Raw genomic sequence first — 13,399 nt, 5'->3', positions numbered from 1 at the left:
CTGTGTTTGATTTTCCAACAATTTGAATCACCATTAAAAATTGTACAACTATTATACTCAACTATTAGAATAAATTAAATAAGAAGCACTTTAAGCAACTATAATTATTATAAGCACATATAGAAATAATAATTCACAAAAAGTTGTTATCTAGTGTGTGACGTACGCAACTAGGAGTGTTGGGTGTGGTGCTGTTGTTCGTGGAACAGGTATAAATTATTTGTTGCTGCGATGGCTAAGATATTGTCCCCAGGATGCCATACTGCATGCAAAATTTTACGGTTGTAGTCCAAGTTGTCGACACAGACCTCGTTCCGCCGTCTCCGGTTGGTCTCACTCGTGACAATCTTGTGGTGGAGTATCTGCCCCAGCTGTGCCATGTCCCGCGATGCCTCGTAACAGAATTGGTGCTTGTTGTCACGGTCAAAAATTCTGAAGAAGTTATTGTATGAACCTGTGATGACATCACTATCACATAGTTAAGGAAACTGCTTAAGGTATCTAGAACACCACAGGAGTCGGTCATACATCAAACAACCCTACAACAAAGAGTGGATTTTTATTTATTTATTAAGGCTTTATAGCACAAGTGCTGAAGGTTTGTAGGACACCTGGTCCTACAGCCTGTTTAAAGTTGTTACAGAAAGTGTGTTTGAAAAGGTGGGGAAAGGAGAAAAAATCCTTGGATGTTGATATTACTATATTCACTAGAGAAATTTGAAGTGAGTTGGAATGACTATATAATAGCTAGCACCATACAACTAGTTATGATGTTAGGAGCTGAGAATGTTAGATGTGCAATGACAACATGTGATCAGCCTCAGTAATAGGGAACATTTAGTTGCCTTTTGTCACTTTTATATAATTCATTTCACTTTGTATTCATTGTGGCACGGAATTTATTATATTTACCACCACTCAACTTTGTATGTAAACTTTCCAATTATTCTCAATGAATATTTAGGTGAAACCTCATTAATACAGACATTTTTGGGACCCATGATAAGTGGCCCTATTACTGAAAACCTCATTAATGTGGCCATAAAATTGGCCTTATTCAACACCTGGCTAACAGGAATTTACAACTGACACAATAACACTATATGTAACACTTTCACACCTCAGATCAAAGGAACCACCCAAGCTACATTTCGTATGTAGCCCAGCTAGCCGGGCTACATACGAAATGTAGACTGGGCTACAACTTGGCAGTGATTATATAGATGTGGATGCCGAAATCGATTGTGGGGATTGATTAATACTCACATGATTAGGATGCACGACTTGGATTTTGCCATGAAAACCACTCATACAGAGAGCATTTTGTTATCTTCGCCCTCCTACGAGTTGAAAAACGTTGGGCTAAGGTGAGAACTAGTGCTATAGCTTATTCATCAATCGCTTCCGCACGTTTTCGAATACGAACACGCCCCCCATCACGAAGCTACCACTCTGCACAGAGTAACCACTCTACAAGCAAGCTTACCTGTCTAGGCCTCTAGTGAACTGCGTAGTTTTTCCATAAACAATTCAATAGTACTGATTAAAACATTAAACTCGCGTAATTGAAATTCTCTGTGATATCTCTAGGATATGTCCGTTTATCATAACCAAACGTAACCAGAACGTACTAGCTGCTGACCCATAATCAAAAATTTTAGGTATGCATATATAATACATCCAGTGGCTGCACTCGTATTGGCTTGGGTGATTGATCGCCCTGTACAGGCTATCAGCCTAGCATGTGTTACATATTAGCCGTAACACGGGGCATTCGGGCTTTGCCTGATATGTATGCCCAACTGCCCGAGGACATGCATATCAGGCAAAGCCCAAATGCCTGTGTTACAACTATTACATAGTAGAATTTATAGCAGTAATCATTTCTTGAGGTACGATGGCTGGTAAGAGTTACTGCCAGAATTATAGTAGCTTTTGGCAGCTAAATTAGGCACTTAGAAATGGCAAATTTTGCAATTTTGACTGTCTGCTCACTTGGTCTCATTATAGAGGGAATATTATGTTTATTTTACCGGTTTGGTCCTGGCCACTGGCCTTATTAATGAGGTGACCTTTGTAATCCTTTGGACTTGCTGGAAATGGCCACCATCACAAGGTGACCTATTAATGAGGTGGCCACTAAATGAGATTTCACTGTAGCATGTGTAACGTACCACAAAAAGATTGACTGTGACAAAATACAATTTCAAAGGATACGAATCTGTTCCATTCCAGCCACACTCAAACTTATCAAAGATGCTGTCGTTCTCATAGAGTGAACACAATCGACTTCTTAAGTGCTCATGTACTGGATACGTCTCAACAGGTTTGGACTCCATGTTAATGTCCCAAACCTTCACTGTGAGGTAGTCACGTGATAACATGTAGCGACCACTGTGGCTGAACTTGACGTCTGAGATAGAGGCTATGATCTCGGAGAAGAATGAACGATTGCTAGGATCCTCAGGCTCATCAAAAACTGTCAAAAGAGAGAACAAATGTTTGAGTTAGTAACTAATTAACACATGAATTAGTAAGTTCCAATTTCCTGTTATTCTAAGGTACATAATTTGAGAGGCAATTAGCGGTTGAAGGTATCGTCAAGTAATTTACTAAGTTACATTTTATCATCATACATCATTTGGTATGGAGTACACATCAATGCTGCAATTGACATGAACTATTTACATTTGCATAGAGTACTCAAACACTAGCTACTTATCAGCCATACCCAGCTAGAGAAAAACACTCCATACTCCAGGAGAAAGGGATCATTGGAGGGAGATCTGATGGTTATCCGGAACAAGATGGGTGATTTAAGGGCTACTTGGTAAGTTAGTTTCACACATGTTTTTACTCACATAGTAATTGACGTTGAAGTTTCCCTTGCTCGTGCTGCACAAAAAATGCAGCACTCACAGTGGTGTTGAGACAAAATATAGCTATCACTCAGATTTGTCTCATGCTATATTTGTCCCTCACCTACTCTTTGGCATGTTTTTATATAGCACTCACAGGAATAGTCTCGCATAGCCAGACGACTAATGATCTGATACACTTCCAATATGCCAGTGGTGACAGGAGCACACATAAGGATTCACCATTGCATGCTGGTTTCTTCGTTCCACAAAATTATTCACACTTTTATAAACACATTACCTACACACCTAAGATACTGATAGAGGTGCTGTCACAACTGGTCCATTAGAAGTATACCAGCGCGGACACTTATAATCTCTAATCAGCAAGCCCCTCCACTGAGTGATCTGGCTACACAAGACTACCACAGCAATGCTATAACTAATACAAAAACACATCAAGCTCCATAGACCATTATTTTGTTTCTTTGATGACAGATTGTGGGCTAACAACAAAAGGATCATGTGATCTTAATGAGTAATCAAACAGTAAGTATGTGAGGTATTTGTAGTATACAAGTTTTTAGTACTATTCATTGCGTACATGATAATTTTGTGATGTCACTAAACAGCTGTTAGTAAAGACACTACCAATTTCACACCTTCCCTCATAAGAACTACGATTATCAATGAAGCACATTTCATGCCATATCACCATACATGGTAAATTACATAAGGATAATGTACTGTACATTCTGCTGACAACTAGTTGTCTAATAAGAGAAACCACCCACTCACATGCACGCACATATGTGAGTGTGCAGACGCATGCTACACTATGCATAAAATGGGCTTAGCTGACTGTATGAGTTAGTTCCATAGCAACTAGTACTACAATGCTTAATATGCAGACTGAGATCTTAGTGCATGATGTGGGTAATAGCATCAAAAGTTGCTATGAAGTGATTTATCAATAAATTTGTAGAGGCTTATGATATAGTATACATTGTTGATGAGGTCTAATGTAATTCATTGTAATAGTGACACAGTAAGATCATCCTGGACTTTGTAGTGGCTGTAATATCAAGTAGGAGTAGTCTATCTTGAATAATACCCTTTGTGTGTAGTGTGTGTAGTGTGTAGTGTGGGTGTGTGTGTGATGTGTGCGTGTTCCTAGACACCATAACCCAGATGGCAACAGACCCAAACCACAGTACAAAGAAATTGATCAAGTAAAATTTGTTTGGAGGTGGTGTACTTTAACCCCTTTCACCGCTTCAACCGGATTTATCCAGTTTGACACTATAAAAGGCACTTCAACTACAATTCTAATGCGCTTCCACTTCTATCATGCATTTCATAGTACGATGCGCTTACCTGAAACACGCACTCCCACAGAGGTCCCGTTTCTGGGATAACCGGATCCTTCATGTACTATTGCGGGCTTGTTACATAATACTGCAAAGTTTTTCTTGTTAGAAAAGACGACTATCATGCATCCTCGAGTTGATAGTCACATTGTCCACTGGATTGTTATTGATAGGCTAAGACAGCCAAGGATCACCGTCAGCTGTTTTTCAGAAATGTGGCGTGATTCGCTTGTGTGCGTATATGCATGCGTGATACAAGATTTGGGATAAATCTCGAAGAAACCAGCCGAAGAAAAAATCACTCAGGAAGGAGACTATTTAGAATAGTTGTATGGACTGTAATACTTACCTGTAGTAACCTTCTTTGTAACTGACTACTTATGCTTAGCGGCTTTTTTACGTAAATAAAAACAACCTAGCCGAGGTCCTTAGTCTATAGCGATTACTTAGAGGTATGGTAACTAAGAGGTATGGTAACTAAGAGGTAACTAAGAGGTATGGTAACTAAGAGGTAACTAAGAGGTATGGTAACTAAGAGGTATGGCAACTAAGTAGTATAGTGTACAGTTAAGCTTGTATAGCGTAATTTGTAGCAGACTGTATGGTCCGCCGGAAAATTCAGCGGTGAAAGGAAAATGCATAGCAACCACTTAATTGTAACAACACCAACTCTTGGGCTATTATACAAGCAACAACATGATCTACAGGCCTAGTATACACTAAGAACCATCACACCCTCTAGCACTTTTATAGTCAATATCAGGTCCATGTGATAGCCAAGAGTCTTAAGTACTGTTGACTTGTGATGGGATTAAGGAGAATTGAATAATCATCAACTTGTAAAGCCAGGTTAAGCCTAATCACACTGTTTGAGATGCGTATTATAGTCAGCCTGCCCAGTCTTCAAGATGTGCCACACCCATATTCTATTATACAACAAAACATAACCACACACCACCAAATATGGGCTGTAATAAAGGTCAAATTGAGTTTTGTGTTGAGTCCATTATATTATAGGGTGAGAGTATCCTAATCATGAAGTTATGATGCAATATGTTGGTCAGGCTCTACTCAGCCTATTCTGTGTACTAAGCTACAAAGATTGTTGTAGGGTGGCTTCAATAAGCAACCCATTGGAGTTACATCAACCCTCAAAGTGTTAAAGTGATATCCTAGAGAACCCAGCGTTTTACTGAAATGCTTCATCGTCGTGAAATAAAATGGCTGTGGCTATTTGGGGTATTCTAACATTTTCGAGTGAGAGTTCCAATGGGGCTTAATAAGATTCAAATCACTATTCAATCCTGGAAGAAGATATTGACCTAAAACTAACAGGTACAGTTATAAGGGTATAAAATCTATTTTCTAACACCGGGTTAGAAATTTTCAGCTGGTTTTCAAAGTCTAGAAGAAATACTATTGTTTCTTTGCTGTAATAACCAAACCTGATAATTTCACCTCGATATCTTGTTTGTTAGCCTCTATATCAATCTTCAAAATCTCGATCGCTATTGGTGATAATACTCGAAAATATAAGAATCCCCCAAATAGAAAATTCGTGTGACGTCATTTGGAATACGGTCTATAGACCGTATTCCACACGGATTTTCTATTTGGGGGACTCTTATATTTTCGAGTATTATGACCAATGGCGATCAAGATTTCAAAAGTTAAGGTTAACAAACAAGATATCGAGGCGAAACTACCAGGTTTGGTTATTACAGCAAAGAAACAATAGTATTTCTTCTAAACTTTGAAAACCAGCTGAAAAATTCTAAGAGAATAGATTTTATACCCTTATAACTGTACCTAGGTCAACATCATCTTCCAGGATTGAATAGTGATTTGAATCTTTTAAAGCCCATTGGAACTCTCACTCAAAATTGTTAAAATACTCCAAATAGCTGCGGCCATTTTATTTTGCGACATCATTTGGAATACAGTCTATTGCATCATAACTTTATGAACTCTGGACAGCAGTACTAGATGAGATGTGGTAACACGCTTAACAACAGCAACAATGGCAGAGTGAGTTAACTTTATGAAGTCTAGCAAGTTCCATTCAAACCACATTTCACAACACCTCCTCAAACACACATCCCTCCAGTTGTAATTAAGATATATTATTGCACAGTGCACACACACTACACACACTACACACACACACACACACACACACACACACACACACACACACACACACACACACACACACACACACACACACACACACACACACTACGCACAAAGCAAAGCCAACAACAGCCGTGCAAAACACAGTTGCAGCCAGCGAACCAACACTGGGATGCCTTTGCAACACACAGGCACTTGAATCTTGTGCAGACAAATCCTCCTATTAACCCACAGGATGTCCAGGCCTCGCCGCCTCACAAAGAGATGTCATAGAACCTGAAGTTCACAACTACCCCAACAAGCAAGACAGTTGGGCAAGACACAGATAATTGACATTCACTTCCCCAGTTGACACCAGGTCCCCATTATACAGCTGGGTAGACTGGAGCAATGTGAGTAAAGTGTCTTGCTCAAGGAAACAGCAACACCAAATTGGCATCACCAGGCATCGAACCTGGAACCTTTTAATTACCAGCCCGACGTTCTAACCACATGACTATGCAGCTTCACGCACACACACCAGTGTCATTCTATGAACTTACCAAAATTCAACAAGTCACTAAACCTGCTAAAATTTAGATGTGTTTACAAAGAATAACTTGAGATACACCAAATGTGCTACCACTAAAGCTACATATCAGCAGTGTCACTGTATGGTGGGAAAATTTAGCTGGAGAATTTGACAGTTCAACAATACACCCAACATCTAAATACCTTCCAAGCCTTTACCATAATATTCAATTATCACATTTTTTGACCAATCATGTAAAAATAAAAATAAACTTTCTTCAACTTGAGGTGTCTCCCAAAGTTTCCCATCATACATTAAAAGACAAAACACTCAACTCACTCTTTGCGTGCTCATCACACAAAGCTTTAGCTCGCATGTCGCACAAACGGATGGAACCTTTGCTGCTGCTGTACACAAACTCATTGCAGTTGATTGGATGGAATTCTGCCGCTGTAATCACCTCCGTAAGTTCTTCCATATTGGCAGGCTTGATGTCAACAATGTCTGGAGAATGATGTTAAGGAAACAAAGCTTGTTGTGAGACAGTGGTCACGACACATTGACCTTACAAGTCATTGAAGTTGCATAGGGAGATATGACATGGAAACAGTGGGAAATCTCTTAGCAAATCATTTTGCCTTTTGCTAACACACGCACACGCACACGCACACACACACATAGCAAAGCCTTGGCCACTTATGCAATACTCAGTGCACTCACATGTATCCTTCATATTAGCTGAATTAGAAATGCTATAAAGACTTTTCACCATTGGAAGAAACAATGATGTTTCATCAGCTGTGGCTGTATTGTCAACAATGGAAAAGTGAAATTGAAGGGAATAGCCAATAGAACATTGAAGTTCATTTCACACGTACATCAATTAGCTATCTAACAAGAACTACGCCCTCTAGCATGTTTAAAGTCAAGCATGGAATTATACTCTGACAAAGCTTACATGATCAGCAGAAATACAAACCATTGTGTTACCATCATCAGGAGCTTATAGCTAATTACACTGCATGCCCCCATTATGCTACAAATCAGTCAAGATGTTCCTTGCAAAGGTCACACAAATGTGGACTCCAATAACCATGACATTTGAAATGACAACACCAGTTTCTACCAAGTGACAAACAGCTATGTGAAATTGTTGAGTGACAGCATTTATGGCAGATGTGCTACTAAGGTAGAACTACTGAACTGTTTATTTAATGCTATACAGATCTGACACACACACATGCACAACAATAAAGTACACAATATGGTAACAGAGGATACTAAAACTTTGATCCGTCGTCTCCAGATGCCAGAGATTAATTCTTAGATCATCGGCAGACAGAAATGTACAGTCATCACTGTTGACTGAAATTGAGTTAATGTGGTATGTGTGGGCATTGGCATAGAGCCTTCTTGGTGTGGCCTCAGTCGTAAGCTTGTCCGTGTTCACTTTGGGAACCTTTAATCTAACTACTTCAGTGTTATCCAATGGACGGCCTTCATCATCACGTAGGTTAAACCCACTGTACATTGGATACCTCTCCATGATCTTCCATAGCTTTATCGTCTTATCTGTTTAGAAAACACCATTTCTGATGTAAACAGGTTTTAACAAAATTTAATTGTTGTGGCCAAATCTTGATATATGAACGAGGTTCAAGTCTGCAAAATTTGCAATTTGAAGAGGTTTGCTCATTAAACTAAAATTTATACTTACAAAGCAAAACCTGATGTACTGTAAGATAATCAATATATGTAGGCTAAAATATCATCAGAAATTTAGTTTAAATGCTCATGTGAAATGTACACGTGATTACATTTTGTTTTTACGTTTTGCAAGCAACCTGAAAAATATGGCATACACAAATAAAGTTAAGCTAGTTTAGACAGGTGATCTTAGTAAGCAGGCTCACAAGTTTGGAGGAAATCAACAGCAAAGGTTACAAATTAGTAAAACCCTGTACCAACACACCCTAACAATATATTCCAAATAAAGACCATCATTATAAGGCATACTATTTTAGAGATATATTCGTGGTATGTAATTATCACATAGTTTTCATTTCAACAAACTAGAAAACACAATATCCTTTATAAAGAACAATGTATTTTCTATTTAGTATGACATAACACAACTAAAATAACATTACGAGCTTCCCATGAGACGACAACTGTCCTCAAGATATAACATGTCATGTATATATGTGGCTTGAAAATTTTCATGTCAGATATGGTGAAATTTGGTGTATCCATCAAAATAAAACTGTCACTAATGTTAAAGTGCAGTTTACCACTATACTATATATGTACAAATTTTGGAACATGATTAACAAAAAAAATATTCAATTCTATTTTGTGGATCCGTCATTTTTTACTTACACCTATTACATAGCATATAGGGAAAAGTGATCTTGATACTTTTCAAGATGAAAGTTTTGTGGACAGCCAAGCAACTGTGAAATCTGCAAAAATTATATGAAAATTTGTACATACACAGTATTCACCATGTAGAGATCAGGCTAGAATAGTTCACTAGCAAAATCCCCAAATACACAGTAAATCTTGCCAATAAAACTACACATATAGTATAGGTACAATAACACCTACCAGGATTAGAATGGATTCGAGTGTGGGACCCATAATTAGACTACAATTAGAGCTCTGGATTATATACCCATATTTAGTCACAACGAAGTATTAACAAAGCCACTCTACTATACGGCCAACTATGATACCAGCATATGAGGCCAACCATGATACCAGCATATGAGGCCAACCATGATACCAGCATATGAGGCCAACCATGATACCAGCATATGAGGCCAACCATGATACCAGCATATGAGGCCAACCATGATACCAGCATATGAGGCCAACCATGATACCAGCATATGAGGCCAACCATGATACCAGCATATGAGGCCAACCATGATACCAGCATATGAGGCCAACCATGATACCAGCATATGAGGCCAACCATGATACCAGCATATGAGGCCAACCATGATACCAGCATATGAGGCCAACCATGATACCAGCATATGAGGCCAACCAAGATACCAGCATATGAGGCCAACCACGATACCAGCATATGAGGCCAACCACGATACCAGCATATGAGGCCAACCATGATACCGGCATATGAGGCCAACCATGATACCGGCATATGAGGCCAACCATGATACCGGCATGTGAGGCCAACCATGATATCAGCATATGAGGCCAACAATACCAACATACCAAAAGTAACAAATTTACAGTCGTGGACAACAGTAAAATGCTAGGAATTGAGATGTTGTGGTATCAAATAAACTGTCTGTTTACAATATGGCTAGCTGAATGTACTGTTGTAGTAAGGATGGACTCCAAGGGGCTGTGACATAACAATGAAGGCTTGTAATATACGACTTCCATTTCTAGTAAGCATTATTTGTGTAAAGCTCATGGGTTCCAGCATTTGTTTAACAATAATACAGAAAGGCCTACATCACTAGTCTGCCCCAGATACTGAGCCCAGTTGGCATCAGATTTGCACATCCAGAAAACAAAGACTCCAACAATATTATACACAGCATGGCCAACATGACAATTACTATGGAATAGCAGCTATTTTCACATAATCAGTTTTAGCATTACACTCTAGTATATAAGTTTTGTGCATATAAGGGGCTACACACACTGCATGCATCCATTTGGAAAGCAATGCTAACAAATACTACTATATATATATATATATATATATATATATACACCACAGACATGGTGGCTGGTTATGGGAAGCCTTTAATCAAACATACTGTCAAAGTAATGAGGGGTGAATGTTTTCTTGATATACAATGAAAAAAATCTTGATTTTGGGCTAAGTACGTGCGTGCTTGTGTCAAGGATGCATGCACACACACAGAGAGCCTTTCGCTACTGTGATGGCACAGTCACGCCTAGCCAGTGAACCAGCACTGGGACACCTGTACACTACTCAGGTGCTATGAGTCAGCACAGGCAAATCCTCCTGGGGTAGGACTAGTAACCAAGGCTCACACAATGCACACACACAAAGCCTTCAAATGCTGTGTAAAGCCTTCAGTTGCAGTGTAGTGAGTGTACACAACTCTCACATGTGAAGGTGTGGGCCCCACTTGGTATGTGTTGGAATAAATTAATATGGCTGGGTGGACTGGAGCAATATAAATAAAGTTTCTTTTGCTCAAGGAAACAACAACAGCACTGGGCACGATGCATAATGACGGACCTGCAACCTAGTGCTGTAACCATGCTACACGCTAAACTACACAGGATACATGTACTCTACATAACACACAACACTCACACACCACATATATACACACATTCTTGAGTTTCACTTCAGTGGGAATGACTGCACCTCTAATATTATTCATGAGGACTACACGAATTCCATTGAGCAATAAAAGAGCAAATTGCACCCTATACCACCTAATAAGATTAGTATCTTTCCCCACAAGAACTCCAAGTTTACACAAGTCTGTACATAATTGACACTGTTTCCCTGAGTATCCTCTATATTAATCCGTTACATAACATCACACTATTTAGTGGTCAAATATTTTAGTTGCTCAGGTGACTGCTGACAAACCATTTAAAACACATTTTGGAGGGAATCTTACACTGTGATAAAACTTCTAATTTTTTTTTCACTGAAGGATATTAAACTTTAAAGTGACAATTTCTACAATAACTCACCATTGGTTGTTAACAAGAACAAGGACATCCCAGTTTTCTTAATCCATCTTATTTTATTTATTTTTTCTTCAATCTCCAAGCTCTTAAGGTAATCAAATTCCGGCTCGTGTGACTGAAAAGTGCTGTAGACGTTATAATCACAACGGAACACAGGTGGGACACCCACAGATGGTTTCTATGGGACAAAACACACATAAAACAAAATGTTTTATGGACCAGTTCACTAATACATACCACAGGAAGACCACCCCTTTGAAAAATGACCACTCGTCCACCTTTATCACCAGTAGCAAGATATTCTCCATCGTGGTTGAATTCCACAGTTGAAATTATGTCAGCTACCATGAAAGATATGAATGGAACCAATTTAAAAATCAGCTTTTAAGTCAGCAATGAATTTGCTTGAAGTGCAAATTTAATTCTAAGAATGCAATCAATGTACATAGATGGCAAATTAGTACACGATTCTGCTGATGCAAATTAACACAAGAATTTGTAGGTAATCTTCTTACCTTCTGCTACCTCTTCTTCAATGGTGCCCTTCACCTGTGAGAACACCCATGGTATTTGGCCACCGCCTGCAGCACCAACAGCCATTTAATAACAGAACGTAACATACACACATACGAAACACTACAGTTCCCTAGCCTACACTGGTAATACGCCCATTAAAATCTGCTTCTCTAAAAATAGACCACCATACAATGTAACTTCTTAATGACCACCTTGTTGCATTCAACACTATACCGAACAGTAAAACAACACTACCTTACACACGTAGAACATAATAAACGATCAAAAGGTAATGCAAAGAGCCTTTACACAGCGGCTTACTGGTCGCCATTTAAATCTCTCCTACAGTCTGCAATCTCTTCGTTCAGCTGACGAATACAACATAAATGATGTTTCTAAAGCATGTGCGATACGACTTCACCGAAGACCCAACGATTGTCTTGTTTGAATCGGATCAATTATACTAAAACTTTACAAGACTCCATTTTACTACGGGGGCGAAGGTTACAATAATGCTTGCATTTTTAGGAAGAAGGCGTGGGCATGAACTTTTGACCGATAAAATAGTTTTATATTGTTTGAGGTTTCCCAAAACGGAAATCGAAACGTCTTCTTGAGTGTTGCTGTGGTAGACTCTCAACTCAGTTGACAGTCACGTGCACCGTGTCACACATAGCCTTGCGCTACATTTAGTAGTACTAGTGAGCCCAAGTTAGTCTCGCCCAAACCACAAGATCTGAGGGCGAGATTAAGCCCAAGGGTGGCTTTTAGTCTTTCTTTTGGCTAGCACTTCAACATCTAGTGCTGGTGGTGGCAAGGGGTACCGGATACCCCGGGGAAGTAAAAAATAATTAATAAGAGATTAAGCCCAAGGGTGGTGCGACATTAATACAGTGTGAAGAGGATATATAGAGCTAGCAAGCACCATCATTATGCAAGGAAGCCTTCAGTTAGTGGTCGACTGCCGGCTGACATAACATAATTATGCTAAACTTTAAAAATGTACTACTATATAGCTACAGTTACAGTATTGATCTAGCTAGCAGATGTCAAATGCAGCCATCTCAGTCTGTTTATTAATGCCCGCTTAAACATGCTAATTAATACTAACATAAGTCTTTCAATTCAGGTTCAGGCTGCAATCTGACCAGTGCCACTTGACGTGTAGCTAGTAGGCAAAAGTTGAGCATTAATTAACTGTTTTCCTTAGCAACCTGAATTTTACATTATTTGCCGGTAGGTGTGAATGTCAAAACAAACCGGCTCTCTAAGTTTTAACGGATAGTCTAGGTCAT

General features: G+C 39.1%; 1 protein-coding gene across 2 annotated transcripts; it reads right to left on the bottom strand.

Moving 5' to 3' along the window:
- Positions 1 to 5: 5 nt before the first annotated feature.
- On the bottom strand, positions 6 to 12,629 carry LOC136268162 (serine/threonine-protein phosphatase 2A 55 kDa regulatory subunit B alpha isoform-like). 2 transcript variants are annotated; one of them, XM_066063415.1, is made up of 8 exons: positions 12,426 to 12,626; positions 12,104 to 12,169; positions 11,826 to 11,929; positions 11,592 to 11,766; positions 8,154 to 8,444; positions 7,212 to 7,376; positions 2,218 to 2,479; positions 6 to 468 (listed from the first exon to the last, which is right to left on the bottom strand). In XM_066063415.1, exons 1-8 carry the CDS (start codon positions 12,433 to 12,435, stop codon positions 171 to 173), a joined length of 1,371 nt encoding a protein of 456 aa, XP_065919487.1. In that variant the 5' UTR covers positions 12,436 to 12,626; the 3' UTR covers positions 6 to 170. The 2 variants fall into 2 exon arrangements, with proteins under 2 accessions (XP_065919487.1, XP_065919488.1); XM_066063416.1 differs by lacking the exon at positions 6 to 468 and adding an exon at positions 2,095 to 2,121 and having other exon boundaries at positions 2,175 to 2,479; positions 12,426 to 12,629.
- Between the last annotated feature and the right edge of the window lie 770 nt (positions 12,630 to 13,399).

The sequence above is a fragment of the Dysidea avara genome, chromosome 10, assembly GCF_963678975.1.
Source record: "Dysidea avara chromosome 10, odDysAvar1.4, whole genome shotgun sequence".
Taxonomy (NCBI): Eukaryota; Metazoa; Porifera; class Demospongiae; order Dictyoceratida; family Dysideidae; genus Dysidea; species Dysidea avara.
The sequence above is the reverse complement of the archived record's forward strand: the minus strand, read 5'-3'. Positions and strand labels throughout refer to the sequence as shown.

Coding starts and splice junctions, on each gene's coding strand:
- LOC136268162 (XM_066063415.1), bottom strand. Junction 11,930..12,103: donor TGAAGAAGAGGTAGCAGAAG/GTAAGAAGATTA, acceptor CTTTCATGGTAG/CTGACATAATTTCAACTGTG. Junction 469..2,217: donor GGCTGGAATGGAACAGATTC/GTATCCTTTGAA, acceptor ACTATGTGATAG/TGATGTCATCACAGGTTCAT.